The 14,478-nt window shown below is 42.2% G+C and overlaps 1 protein-coding gene across 1 annotated transcript; it reads left to right on the top strand.

Annotated features, from left to right (window-relative positions):
* Positions 1 to 625: 625 nt before the first annotated feature.
* Positions 626 to 13,930, top strand: LOC140128363 (NXPE family member 3-like). The gene is made up of 6 exons (XM_072150013.1): positions 626 to 781; positions 7,224 to 7,721; positions 9,442 to 9,662; positions 11,575 to 11,648; positions 11,750 to 11,953; positions 12,854 to 13,930. Exons 1-6 carry the CDS (start codon positions 722 to 724, stop codon positions 13,384 to 13,386), a joined length of 1,590 nt encoding a protein of 529 aa, XP_072006114.1. The 5' UTR covers positions 626 to 721; the 3' UTR covers positions 13,387 to 13,930.
* The last annotated feature ends 548 nt before the right edge of the window (positions 13,931 to 14,478 follow it).

A 14,478-nucleotide genomic window follows, 5' to 3' on the forward strand; every position in this document is an offset into this window, starting at 1 on the left:
AATTGATGTGGATTTTGCCCGGAAGTCGAAGTGCTAATTCGGGAGTCCGGTTGAGCAAACCGCTTCGGGCAGCTATGGTTTACAAAGAGACGGACGGAGATTGTGGTTAATTTTGAGTATTACAGTAATAATGGTTTTCGGTGATCATCTCAAGTCACAGCTGCCGGAAAATGAGAATTGATGTGGATTTTGCCCGGAAGTCGAAGTGGTGGTTCGGGAGTCCGGATGAACAAACCACTTCGGCAGCTCTGGATTACAAAGAAACGAACAGAGATTGCGGTTGATTTTGAGAATATTAAAATAATAATAATTGAGTTTATCAGCAATAAATAGCTGTGACCTTTTCTGCCCAACAGGAAGCCTCGTGTCATCATTTCTTAGTTATGTTTCGTTATAAATGGTTTATGGGGTTAATGTTACGGGTAGGATTATGTATCTTTACTAAAGTGCCTTAATGTGGAGTTAAATGGGTAATGTTTACTACCTCCCAGTCTTGTGTGTACAGAGTTCACAGCCCTGGTAGTAGATAAGGTCAGAAAAGGAGGAAGGTCCAGCAAGTCCAACCAACAAGGTGAGACTTGTATGTCTTCCCATCGCACATGTAAACAGTGACGAGAGTCTCGTTATTCGACTCTGAGACCTTCCTCTTGATGCGTTCCGGGGCTGCGTCCTACTAGATGTCACATAGCTGAGTGTCAGTGTCACTCTCACTCCGGGGACAATGAAGAAGAGGCGCGTTTGTCTTATGGCCCTATGTGTGATCTCTCTCCTCCTCACCCTGGTAAGTTCTATGTATATTGTATAGGGGATCCTTCTATACTACTCCTATAGTGTCCTGCTACCAGGGCAGAGGAATGAGCCGGATACTAACGTAGAGGACTTGTTTTGTATTGGGCAGCAACAAATGATGATTGGACCCATTAGAATTAGGGATCGGAAAGGGAGTCTGGGGGTTATATTTAAGTATTTAAGTTTATAAAAGCCAATGATAAAATCTGGGGGGGGGGTATTTCCATTGTCTATGCGGACTGGTCGGGATGATGAGTTACGTGTTACACTGGGAAAGAGGATTGTGCTGCTACTTTCCTTATAGGACATCTACCACCACATACTGGTGTGTGCTCCGTTTAGCCGGATCTGCAGTTTTTTTTTTAGCATCTTATGCCTTGGTTTTTTACAAAAAAAGTTTTTTTTAAATAATGAAGAAGAGCCTGAGGGGCTCCGGGCTCCACAGGTGTTACTGGAGCCCCTGAGGCTCAATTTTCTGATTTGTAACACCATTTTTTTTATTAAGAGTAAGATCATAGGAAGCTTTACAAAGAGAAGATCCTGTTAGTGGGGGCACACACCAGTGTGTCAGTGTGCTTGGTTTACAATACTTCATCCTGGTGGTAGATGTCTTTTAAATGTTATAAAAACTGTGAAGTTCTGGTGTTGTGAAGCAGCCAACAACCAAGTTTTCTAAATGCAATACAAAATATTTTATTGGTGTGCTTAAAAAACATTTAAAACAGCATGAAACAGAGAGAGTGCGTGCTGATTCAGGCCACCAACCATAGACTATGGTCCAGATAATTTCCAAAACTTAGCTGGCAGTGGCAGTGAGTACAGGTACAGGTAAGTATGAATACAAAAAAAGAAAAATAAAAAGCAGTAAATGTCACCACCAAGTGTGTATCCAGGGGTAGCCGCCCCCACCCCCACCCCACCCGCGCATATCACCACCGCCGCATGGCTTCATCAGGGGTAGTATAGCTTACTGCTTGTGGATGTATAAGACCATCAGCTATAGGAGAGGTAAGTCAATGGGGCCACTGCTGGAAATGCAGATGACGTGGTCTATGGGTCACCGCCGCACACGCGCCCCAACCCTCCTTCCTCCATGTGGGTGCATCACGCATGCACGGAGACGAGGGAGCAACCCTGCACCACCAAGGCAATCCGGTGAGGATTTGTAGGCAAGTGTCTACTGTCACTGTCCATATACAATGTGACCTGTTTCTATTGATCCGATTATGTGAAATGTATAAAGAAAGTCCAATGCGGATCTTCTTAGAGTAATTTTTCAATATGGCATCAGATAAAACTCTGAAGAATTTGCACGAGATTTTGATGAACCCTTTATGGAAGGTCAGATGGAGCTCCTGCAGGTCTTGCAGACGTCATGTAGATGAATGAAGCAATCAAATGTGGTTTGATTATCCCTTTCTCGGAAACTGGTGCTATAGTCCTTTATTAGTCCAGAGCTCGGGGTCTTGGATGTACAACAGGTCCTATTATATGTCGACATAGAGAATGTGAAGAATTATTGTGCTTTTCTTACATATCCCTGATCTGATCTATTGTATAAATCTGGAAATCTCTCCTAGTATGTGACACATTGTACAGAAATCACATGTGACTGATGAGCTATGGGGCGGATGTGACTGATTGTGATGTGAAAGTAATACGAAAGTTGAACTCTACATCCAATACTAACAGAATCTAATCTCCTCCCCTTCTTTGTGCTAAAAGATAAGCTCAATCTCTCAGCCCAGGAGGTTTTTACCTGCCTTAAAATCAGACACTTTTTCCTTTACCACAAGGATCCACAACCTGTGATCATCCGATCCCTACTGAACTTCCTGGATGGAAGGCATCTCTAGTATTAACAGAGTATTGGGCACCAAAAGCGGGTTAGAAAAAAACTTAATTTATGCTCAAATGGGAAGAGAAACTGGGGTTGACCTTTGAACTAGATCAGTGGTATAAGACCCAATCCACATTTAGATGTACAAGCGATCAAGAAGCGATAGTCAAAGCCACAATGAGATGGTACTTTTTGCCGGCAAGCCTAGCTTCAATATACCCATCCTCCTCCCCCCTGTGCTGAAGAGGATGTGGGAGTCAGAGGTACCACCTTATATGTTCTATGGGGATGCCCGGTCCTCCCGGCACTTTTCATTTCATTAACCTCATATCCAATGAGAACATTCAAAACTCACCTCCATTAGCTTTACTCTTACGAGACGAACATGGTCCTCAGAACAATGGTGGCTCATCTTTGTATGACCACTAAATGAGTGGTCACCAGACATTGGAAGGAGACCCATTCCCCTTCCTTTCAATAAGTCCCGGCCGTCATGAACACAACTTGCATGTATGAAAAAGTTTTATCATTGGAAACTAATAGTCGTAGTCGTTTCCTGACAAAGTGGAGGCCTTGGTTGATAAGGTCATCCAGCACGGTAGGAGAGTAGTTATACTACAACAATGGATCCCGAGAGAAGATCTCACCCTCCCTTTCTCCTAGCTTGGGACAATGTAGTGTCCTGGTCATACAGATGGCGAGGTTAAGCAGAACAGTGTACAGCAGCAGGGCCACTCTTTGTATTGTTAGTTATGTGTTATTGGTTTTCTTTTCTGGAGATTTATGGTCCAATAATTGTTATTAGGTCTGCTATAAAGTGACACTGCCGTCAACTCGTGTCTAAAGTCCAACTGTAGTATTAATGACCATGGCTCGAAGTGCAGTGTGGAAGCCACTTCTGTGCGTTATGGACTTATCAACCAAAGGAACTACACTGGACTTTACTAAATAAGTCATAAGGACTCTTGCTCCAAGACCACCGTAATATTTTCTTATCTCGCCAGTATTCCAGGTTATTTCCTGGATTGTATTGCTTTGTATTCCTATGGAATTTTATAAACATTGGGGCAGATTTATCAAGTGTCTGAAAGTCAGAATATTTCTAGTTTCCCATGGCAACCAATCACAGCTCGCCTTTAAAATAAGTCAGGTGTTCTTAAGTACGGGAACACCTGTACATATAATTAAAAAAATAAATGCTGGAGTGAAGGCTGAATGAATGAAAAGTGCAAGAAATATAAAAGTGGGATATGCGACTGTGGGTGCTGTAAAGATTGTGCGTGATTGAATGTGTGATGAGAAATGGAATATTTCCCGTACGAGACACAACTGAATTATGAAATCGAATATGAATGTAAATGGGGAAATGTGGTGATATGATGTGATAAAAGTGTAAATGCTGAATATATAGATCAGGGGTAGGGAACCAATGGCTCGGGATGTGGCTCTTCTGTTGGCTGCATCTGGCTCTCAGACAGATCTTTAATAAATAGTGATGGCTGCTGTGTCTCTTAGACTGATCACTGGACACAGGCAGCGATGTTACCGCTGCCTACGTCCTTTGTATGACCCAGGCGCCATCGTCTGGGTCAAAGCGAAGAACTTGGGAGCGATGAGGAGCTGGCTGCAGGGAACGCTGGTAAGTGCATTTTTTTTTTTTGCTGTGACTACCTATCAACTTGGAGGCATGTTCTGTGGCTACTTATCTACTTGGGGGTATGTGCTGTGGCTACCTATCTACTGGGGGCATGTGCTGTGGCTACCTATTTACTGGGAGTATGTGCTGTGGCTACCTATTTACTTGGAGTATGTGCTGTGGCTGCCTATTTACTAGGAGTATGTGCTGTGGCTACCTATTTACTGGGAGAATGTGCTGTGGCTACCTATTTACTGGGAGTATGTGCTGTGGCTACCTATTTACTGGGAGAATGTGCTGTGGCTACCTATTTACTGGGAGAATGTGCTGTGGCTACCTATTTACTTGGGGGCATGTGCTGTGGCTACCTATTTACTTGGAGTATGTGCTTTGGCTACCTATTTACTCGGAGTATGTGCTGTGGCTACCTATTTACTTGGGGGCATGTGCTGTGGCTACCTATCTACTGGGGGTATGTGCTGGGGCTACCTATTTACTGGGAGGCATGTGGTGGGACTATCTATCTACTGATGGCATGTGGTGGGTGTCAGGATTTGGAGTAGTGACACTGGGACTACCTTTCTACTGGGGGGCATGTGCATACTGTATGGCTCTTATGGAATATCATTTTAAAATATGTGGCGTTAATGGCTCTCTCCACCAAAAAGGTTCCTAACCCCTGATATAGAGAGTATTGGAAGTTTATGGGGGTCATTTACTAAGGGCCCAAAATGCGTTTTTCCGTCGCATTACCCAAATAGATTCCAATTTGCGCCGATTTTCCCTGAAATACCCCGGGATTTTGGCACATGCAATCTGATTGTGTCGCATCGGCGCCGTGTTGCACGCAACGGAAATCGGGGGGCATGGCCGTAAGAAAACCTGACGGATTCAGAAAAAACAACATATTGTTTTAAAAAAAGTGTCGCTTGACACACACTTACCTGCACCCAGCGTAGGACGGTGAACTCCAGTGTACTCCGACGGAATTCAGCGCAGCAGCGACATCTAGTAGGCGCACTGCATTAGTGAATCGCCGGAAGACCCGAATCCTCAGCAGAGAACGCGCCGCTGGATCACGACAGGACCGGGTAAGTAAATCTGCCCCTATAGGATATGATGTGAAATGGTCAAATATAGCATCTTACCTTATATGTGTTTATAGGAGCCCGTGAACGAGAGTTCTTCATTATGACCTTGCTAGGTCATAGACTGAAGTTCATGTATCCACCAGGATTCTCTCTGTAGTAATCTAGTTGTTTCCTCTTTACCACGGATGTTGGTTTGGATCCTGTTGAGTCTAAAAATGTTTAAATTACTAGACTTATGTAGCCACCGACGTCAACGTTTTGTCAAAGTTACGATTTGCTGTGTTGATTGAAGTAAGATGCTGCTGAATGCATTTTCTGAGCTCTTGTGACAATGTCCTATGTGCACTTCTGGGCAGGAACACATTATAGCATATACCACATTTTATGTCCTACAATTAATGTAGTGTTTAAGGGGGTGTTCCGTACCTCTAACGGGTCCATGAAGGTATCCTGAGATGTCACATATTGGAAAATGTTGCAGTTACAGCGGGAATAACTGCCTTTGATCTTGAATCCTCCCGTTTTACTGCTGGCCGGTCGTGCATAATGACTTTGGCTTAGCTGGTCTTTCAGGTTTCTCACCCTTCTGGCTGTAAGTATAGTAATAATGCAATACAAAATGCATGATCATCTGACTTGTAAGAATCCTGTAGGAACATGATTTGAATTGCATACAAGATGGTAGACGGCCCTGAGCAGATTGGTAAATATGTATTACACCTACTCATGTTTGTGCTGTCGAGAATGTAATCAACCTGCAAATTTATCCCTTGTATGGTAAACAATATTATACACAAGTGACAAAGCAAGTGAGAGTTTTATGCTCTTTAAAGGGTCAGTAAGAAAGGTGGAGACTTCTCAAATAACAATTTTTGCCCTTTTCAGGGCACTTAGGTGGTAGAAGAAGCTGTTATGCTTAGGGATCGATAGACATCTGAAAATGATTTCCCTTTTTAGGGCACTGTGAAGAACTGCATTACACTACTGATAGGTTGCTGTACTGAAAAGTTTTCTGGTATTCGCACAAACTTGTTGAACCCTAATTTTGCCATAACTAGTCTTAACTCAACCAAAGTCCTGGAATAATCTTTTTGGTTTTGTTTGTGGATTTGTTGTTGTTCATATTTTCTGGTAATAATCCTCTATAATTATGTCTGTGGGCTGGGATGACCATCTGTGGTTATGTATTGAGCCAGAGAGACCCATCTTGGATATGTGTGATGGCTGGAATAGCATCTCTTTAAAGTCTTTATTTAAAGGCACCCTACAGTTAGGGTTATGGGTGTGGAATTGTTTAGGTTTTGTTTGTGCGGGTGTGTGGGTTGGAATGGCCCCTCCATGGTTAAATATTTGGGTTTTGATTAACCCCTTTCGCTATTTGCTCTGGCTGATATGGCATATCTATAATTTAGTGGTTTGGTTGGGAATAGTGTTATGTCCTCCCTGGGGTGAGCCCCATATGATTATGTTTGTTAGCTAGAATGGCCCCTCTATGGATGTGGCTAACACTTCTTTGTGTCTTGCAATGACCAATGAGGAGCAGCTTTGAAACATCTTTGATTTTTTTGTATAAGCTGTTGACACAGGACATTCAAGAGACTGCAAAATTGGAAGGATGTCTAAAGCAATAATTGTATTCCCATTATAGGAAATGCTATCAAAGATGTGATTGTCAGCCATTCAACAGTAAATTTATGTGACCCAATATTTGCATTTGATGGCCAATGGTTAAGTAGCTTTTGGTTAAGTGAGCCCCCAATTCTGGAGATAATGGAGATCCAACCATGTGAACAACGTCTTTGCATAACTTTTGCTGCAGTATATGTATAGTTCCCCCAATTATTAACATTTCTAATGTTATCTTTAGTATCTCTACAGGCAAAGCTTTGAAAAACGTTCTTTCAGAAAAGTCAGTGAATCAGCAACAACAAAGTCAATCACAACAGTGCGGCAGGAGACAACCCAACTGGATGAAGAGCTTCAGGCACTGATGAAACTGACTGATTGGCCTTTTCCCCCGGCCAATATAAGTTTAGTTTTCTCCACTCATCCAAATACTTCAGTGTTTTCCTTGCTCCATCCTCGATCCACCTATGTTGTGGGAGAACAGTTAGAGGTTCTTATTATCGCCAAGGACCATAAAGGCCGACCCAAGAGCTACGGTGGTGACTATTTTCATGCAAAACTTCACTCCCCAAGCCTGAAAGCTGGTGTGAGCGGGACGGTGACCGATCACTACAACGGTTCCTACACAGCGTCCTTCATTCTTCAGTGGCCAGGAGAGACCATGGTCTCCATAAAGCTCATTCATTCTAGTGAAGCCATCGCAATTTTACATGAAAAAAGGACCAGCAGACCAGATAAGGTAAAGTAATGCAGACAACTAAAGAAAGCTTTAACTTGTGTTCCTTGCAATTGCTAAAGAGAGTTTATCGATTATGATGTGCGTGAGTATGTTGACCACTATAATTGTTAGAGTGGCTCCAATGGATCCAAGTTGTCAGGGGCCCAGGAGCCCTGAGTAGTGAGTCCACAATAGAGATAAGTAAAGGATTTGCAGAATTTCATTCACAGGCTTAAACATGTTGGGTTGATCAAAAAGACAACTCTACGGGAAGTTAAGTGTTAATGTATTACCACTAGTTGCCGGGCTACTCCTTTACTTACTATTCTTGATTTAGCGAGTACAGGCTGCGATTAAGTGGTAATTCTCATGTATCTACTGGCAGGAGACAAATAACTATGAGCACTTCAGCCTGTGATGCTAAAGGGAACCTGTCACCAGGTTACTCATTTTTCAACAATGACAGATTCCCAAAGGTCATTACATAATAATTCCAAAGCTGCTATTGTAAAATTTCCGAATGTTGTAGTTATTTTTTTTAATTTGATTTTAAAACAAGACTGTCGTCTTCATTTTTACCTTCACCTTTTACCTTCATGATTTTCTTACTCCCTCTTACATTTACAGTATAACTTTTGAGAGTGAATACAAAATTTTGAAAGAGAAAAAAAAAAGTCCTAAAAGTGGTTGTAATTAAAATTCCCCATACACAGGTCCGTAACGTGGCGGCATATCAGAGATGTGTCCTGCATGTGTCCTGCACCCTCAGTGCATGAGCCATCTTGCCTGCCTACATCACCACCACTTGCCCCAGCATCTGGAACTTGCAGATACCTTCACCACCGGCATGACTCCCCAGACAAAGATAGAGCCAGCGGCAAACATGAGAATTGGCCATGGCGCTTGATCTACCACCACTCAAGTCACTGCTCCCTGATGCCCGTACACACCAGTAACAACACTGGCGGTCCTGTCTTCCCAAAGGCACCCATGTACAGTGCACCTGCTCACACCGTCGGCGTTTGACACCCCCCATCCCAAGTTTAAGCAGTACATCAAGCCATCCTCAGGGAGACAAGGAAGGGGCTAACCCCAGAAGAACACTTGATTTTCTTTTGGCGGTATCTACTCCCAGACTCTGAAGCACTGCACCATCAAGCAACAGACCTCATCGTCCTTCAAACACTATTCTTCAGGCCAGAAGGCAGGTGCAGTGTGCATCCCCCAAGGCCCAATACACCAGTACCCATGAAGATGGGACGTGCACATGCAGTGTCCACAAGGAGAGCACCCTATACCTAGGGGCCCAGAACTAAGCAACCCAGCCTAGGCCCATTGATCTTCTACCCATGCAGGCCTACAGGACATACATTGCCTGTGGCCTCTATGTGACCCCCCTTCTATTTTTTTACTCACCCTGTGGCACAGTCATTAGACTCTAAACCCAAGCCAGCTTAATGTGAGGATATAATATAAGATATGAGGGGCATAAAGGGATTGATTCTTCTGTTGGTTGGGGGTGTTGGGATCTTTTTCTAAATGTATTATGTTGTGAACTATAATATTCTATAAAAGTATCGGGGGGTTAATTATTTTGTTGTTTTTTATCGTCTTATAGGAATGAACTGTTTTGCTCAACGTTTGTTTTTTTTCTCAAATTGAATTCCACTTTGGGTAAATCTAATATAATTGGTATCTTGGGTCTTAATTTAACCATTTTCTAAGCTGTTTTTCATTACAGGTATATTTCAAAGGCTTTTATTTTAAAAATGGGATAGAAGAAGCCGTGGAATGTAACTTTAACCTTCCCGGGCAAGATGTCTGTGAATATTACGACACCCACAACAAAGAGAAATGGGTGTGTCGGAAGCCAAAAAAACTACCATGTGACGCCTATCGGGAACATTCTGCAGGAGGCAACCGTGAGATTCTAAGTACAATAGAGAAAGAGTTCTTCTCAATGTAAATAAATATTTCTATTCACTCTGAGGTGTGAAATCAGCTACAGGACAGGGTCAGCTCTTTGATTTAAACATTGAGATATTGGGGCTCATCTAATATGGGTCCGAATTGCGCAATTCCGTCGGGTATCCCGACGATTTCCAATTTGCGCCGTATTCCGACAGGATTTCGACGCCGGGTTGCTTGCAACGGAAATCAGGGGGGCGTGGCCATCGGAAAACCCAACGGATTCGGAAAAACCACAGTATTTTTTTTTTTTAAAAAGGGTGCTTGACACACACTTACCTGCACCAAGAAATAGAAGGTGAACTCCGGTGAAATCCAGAAAACTTCGGCGCAGCAGCTAGTGGATATTGGCGCACGGACCTTAGTGAATCCTGGCCGGACCCGAATCCTTGTCGGAGAACCCTCCGCTGGATCGCGACTGGACCGGGTAAGTAAATCTGCCCCAGTGAATATCAAAAATATAGTAGAGGTTTTTATGAAGGTGATGATGAGGTTTTTGCACATGTTCAGAGGATGCATTGTGAACTAAACATACCTCGAGAAGGCGGTAGCTACACGGATGCAGAAACACATAATCTCTGAACTGAGTAGTTTTGCTGAAAAAAACCCCCAGAAAATTATGATAATGAGGCTCTGTTGCTCTTGTGGTTGCCCCAGCGTTTCTCCTCTTACCCTAATTATGCACCGTTACAGAGAATGATTTAATGCCTTGTTGTTCCTGCCAGGCAGAAGTAATCAATCACTGCACCATCCCTTAGCTGCTGTGTATGAGTCATCCAGCAAACAATATATGTTTCTGCATCAGTGTAGCTACAGCATTCCTAAGGTATGTTTGATTCACAATCCATGAAATCAAATGGTAGGTTTCCTTTAAGATTTTAAGTCTGTTGCTCATCAACTCGGAGCCTCAGCTCCACCAAAATTTTCTATGGGATGAAGGTCTGGAGACCGGAGAGGCTGCTCTGAAACCTCAATGTGCTTCTTTTTGAGCCGCTCCAATAACTGGTCTGTAGGAGCCAAATCTCGTAATGGTTGGTAGGAGATCAAATACTTATTTTTCTAAACAAAATGCAAATACATTTATATTATTTTTACAATGGGATTTTCTGAATTTTGTTTTTGATATTTTATCTCTCCATATTAAACTTAACCTACCCTGAAAATGATAAACTGTTCATGCCTTTGTCAGTGGGAAAACTTACTAAATTATCCAGGTTATCAAATAATTATTTCCTTCACTGTACAGGAATGCATTGTAGGAGTTTGGATGGATGGCAATGTAAAGGTTTTTGAAAATAGTTCATCGAAGATTCTGATTCTTGGCAACTTCTATGCTCATGGCTCTCTTTGCGGTCAAAGTATTCGATTTGGCTGTTTCCATAAGTTTCATCAATTCCAGTGGAGGTGCTTGAAGGACAATGGGGGGGGGGCGGTTTATTTGCAATACCTTTCCTGTCACTTGTCGGATCTATCAGGAGGCTCCTGCCTTCTGGTGAATCTGTCGTGGGTTGTGCAGTGGGCAGCTCTTCGACAGATCCAGCCTGGTGTAGAATTGTGCCTTACTCTGTGCCAATTCCTTGCACATGCTACACGTAGTGTGCACGCACGGGACAGGAATGCCCTTCAGTCGCCCACTATGCTGCCATACTCCTGTGCATATTTCAAGCCCTGATAAATTCCACCAAATATATGTACTGGGGTCCAAAGATATGTACTGGGGTCAGCACTTCCCACCTTTATGGACCATAAGCAGCCACTGAATGTCTACCTTTTCTCCTGTTATCAGGTTAATTTAAGTCTTAGTTATAACGAGCATCTGGTAAATAACAAATACACCTATAATATCACCTATAATATCTCAAATTGAACACATCTGTGTAATATGAAGCATTTCTTTCCCTACAAGGTCATTGATTGAACAAGAAATTTCATCAAACGTCAAACCTTTTTATGTTCATCCCCAAAAAGAAGTTGTCAAAGGTACATTCCATAGACTTATCTCATCTTCTACATCTCTCTCTTTCTTCGTTTCCTCACCTCATGTCTATCTATCTAATAATAACTTCTTTATTTTCTTTAAGTCACGAAACCTTGTGTACCTGGACTCAAAAATCCTAATCCCTCCGGATTTTATTACCAAGATACATGGATTTCCCTTGTTTGCTCCAAACAAGAGTTTGATATCTCATCCAAAGTAGCTCATTGCCTGTCTGGGAAAATGCTCTACATGTATGGAGATTCCACCCTGCGCCAATGGTGGGAATATCTACTGAAGTTTGTTCCAAGTAGGTGGTTGAAAACAGCGGCTTAGAACGTAGTCGGTGCTGTTTCATTGCAGGATTTGACAAATTCAATCCAAGCTCACGTTTCCATGGTCAGGATCCGGTAGGCCATGCTTATAGCACCACTATTAGTATATTAGTATACAATATTGGTAAAAGATGCAGGTTCATGAAGACCCACCTATGGGATGAAACAAATATTTTTTCCCATAACTTGTGATATTTTTATTGATAAGAAAGGAATCCAGGCCCCACTTGAACATGTACAAAGTATCCACCATAACAACAACCTGTGGTAGAGAGTTCCTCAGTCTCACTGCTTTCTCAGTAAAGGATCCCTGTCTATGGTAATGATAGAAACACTCCTCCTCTAGACGGAAAGGACCTCGCCTTGCCCTGGTGACAAGACAAGGAAATAACCCTGTACTGCCAATTCAGTTATGTGTACATAGTGATGAGTAGTGTTGAGGGAAACCAAACCCACTGGGCAGAAACGGGGCTTCCAGATAAGTAATTTTCACACCTCAGACTCAGCAGTATGCTTACAGAAACAGTATCACAAAAAACAGCAGTTTCCTCCTAAAATCCCTTAATCTCAAATGGCTTAATCTTAAATCCCACTTTGGACATTGCACACTCAGTATAAGTGTGCACTCACAGAAGCTCTCATACTTTATTTACTGGTTTCTCTTGATGCCAAAAAAGCTACTCCTTTCTCTGCAACAAAATCTCTGGCTGCAAAATTGGCTAGTTTTAGGAAGTTTTTTGCTCGGCTGCCTCAATACGTATTATTGATTTACTATAAATTTTTTCCATTAAAAAAGAAAATCTGCAATATTACTTACTCTAAATTTCTAAATTTTCTCAAGAAATTCTATAATCCTCCATTTTTAAAATCTGCAGGTCTCAAGCAAATTGACCTCCACGTGGCTCACAGACCTGGCCCACTCTTGGCGACGGATTCAGATTATAATTACTTGGTGCAGTGGAGAGCCCATCAGAAGCCGCTGCGTATGGATCGTATAGCAGTTAATGATCTCCACTACATTGCTACAGAGTTGGATCTACTGGGCACTCGAAAGGGAATGGTCATCGTGTTGAATTGCTGGGCTCACTTTGCCAGCTATCCCATAGAAGTTTACATTCACCGCTTGAGGCACATTCGAGATGCAATAACAAGACTTTTGGAGCGTAGCCCTGATACAAAGATTCTCATTAAATCAGCCAACACCGGGAATAATTTTTCCATTGTCACTGACTGGTTGTCCTACCAGATGGACACAGTAATGAGAGCCATGTTTGCAAAGCTACCAGTGATCATATTGGATGTCTGGCAGATGACCTTGTGCCACCGGTTACCAGAAAATCTTCACCCAAATGCGATTGTCCTAAAAAATGAGTTGGATCTTATGTTGTCTTTTATATGTCCTGTATAATACTAAAACAGGACACACAGGTCTAAACCTCACAAAGACATAGGAGGAGATTTATAATGCCTTCTCCGACAGTTTTCTGGTAGAGAAAACATGAACATAAATCTGCTCATCCTCATCAGTTTAAGGGTACACAGGGTATGGGAATAAGTAGTCTACGCCCGGACTGCAGATTTTGGTATAGTATCCACTGAAAAACTAAAAGAGACTATAACTAAAGTCTCTATCAGGTTATATTTGATCTAAACATCTCTAAACGACTCATATGCCGGAGCCTCATTGTTGATCTGGGGCACGGGGGTTAGTATTAAAATGCCAGTCTTAATAATAACCCCCATAGTGTTCCATTTTATATATAAAGCAGACCTCTTTGACTTCATGTTTGCTGACTACAAAAAGACTTCTGTGTAGTCTCATCCTGTACCTATACTGAGTGTACACATCCTTATTTATGTAACCGTCAGCCAATGGCTGGGAATGTTAGAACTTTGCTTGCAAGAACTTTTAATTATCGCAACCATCATAAACTTTGTTGCACAGCCTACAACAGATTGTGGAAGTACAATTGGAACTACTTTGAAACCTGCCGGCAATTTAGCAGTTTCTTTATAGTAGTCAAAGTGCAATAGTCAAGTAATGTTATTTTGAAGATAAATAGCCCAAAGTTTTTTGGTCTCCAAATTTCCATTGCTGCTCTGGTCTTTCCAGGGAATGTGTTTGGCCTAACTTTAAAGATGGGGTTTTAGGACATGTTTAAAAGTTTGGTAGTTAGTTATTAGCCTGATAGTTCAAGGTAGTGCATTCCAGAGAATATGTGCAGCTCAACAGAAGTCCTGGAGACATGAGTGGGCGGTTCAAATTAAGGGAGAAAGTAATCTTATATCACTTGTATCAAAATGAATGAGCTGGGCGATAGAATGAGATGAGAGAGGAAAGGTAGGGAGTTGCAGCACTGTGCAGAGCTTTGTGGATGAGGGTGATCAATTTCAATTGAATACAGAAGTTGATGGACTTTTACTTACTTACACACAGGAGTGACATCTGTGTAGTATCAGGATTAATAGACCATTCTGGCTGCTGCATTAAGAATAAATT

Source organism: Engystomops pustulosus, chromosome 4 (assembly GCF_040894005.1).
Source record: "Engystomops pustulosus chromosome 4, aEngPut4.maternal, whole genome shotgun sequence".
Lineage (NCBI taxonomy): Eukaryota > Metazoa > Chordata > Amphibia > Anura > Leptodactylidae > Engystomops > Engystomops pustulosus.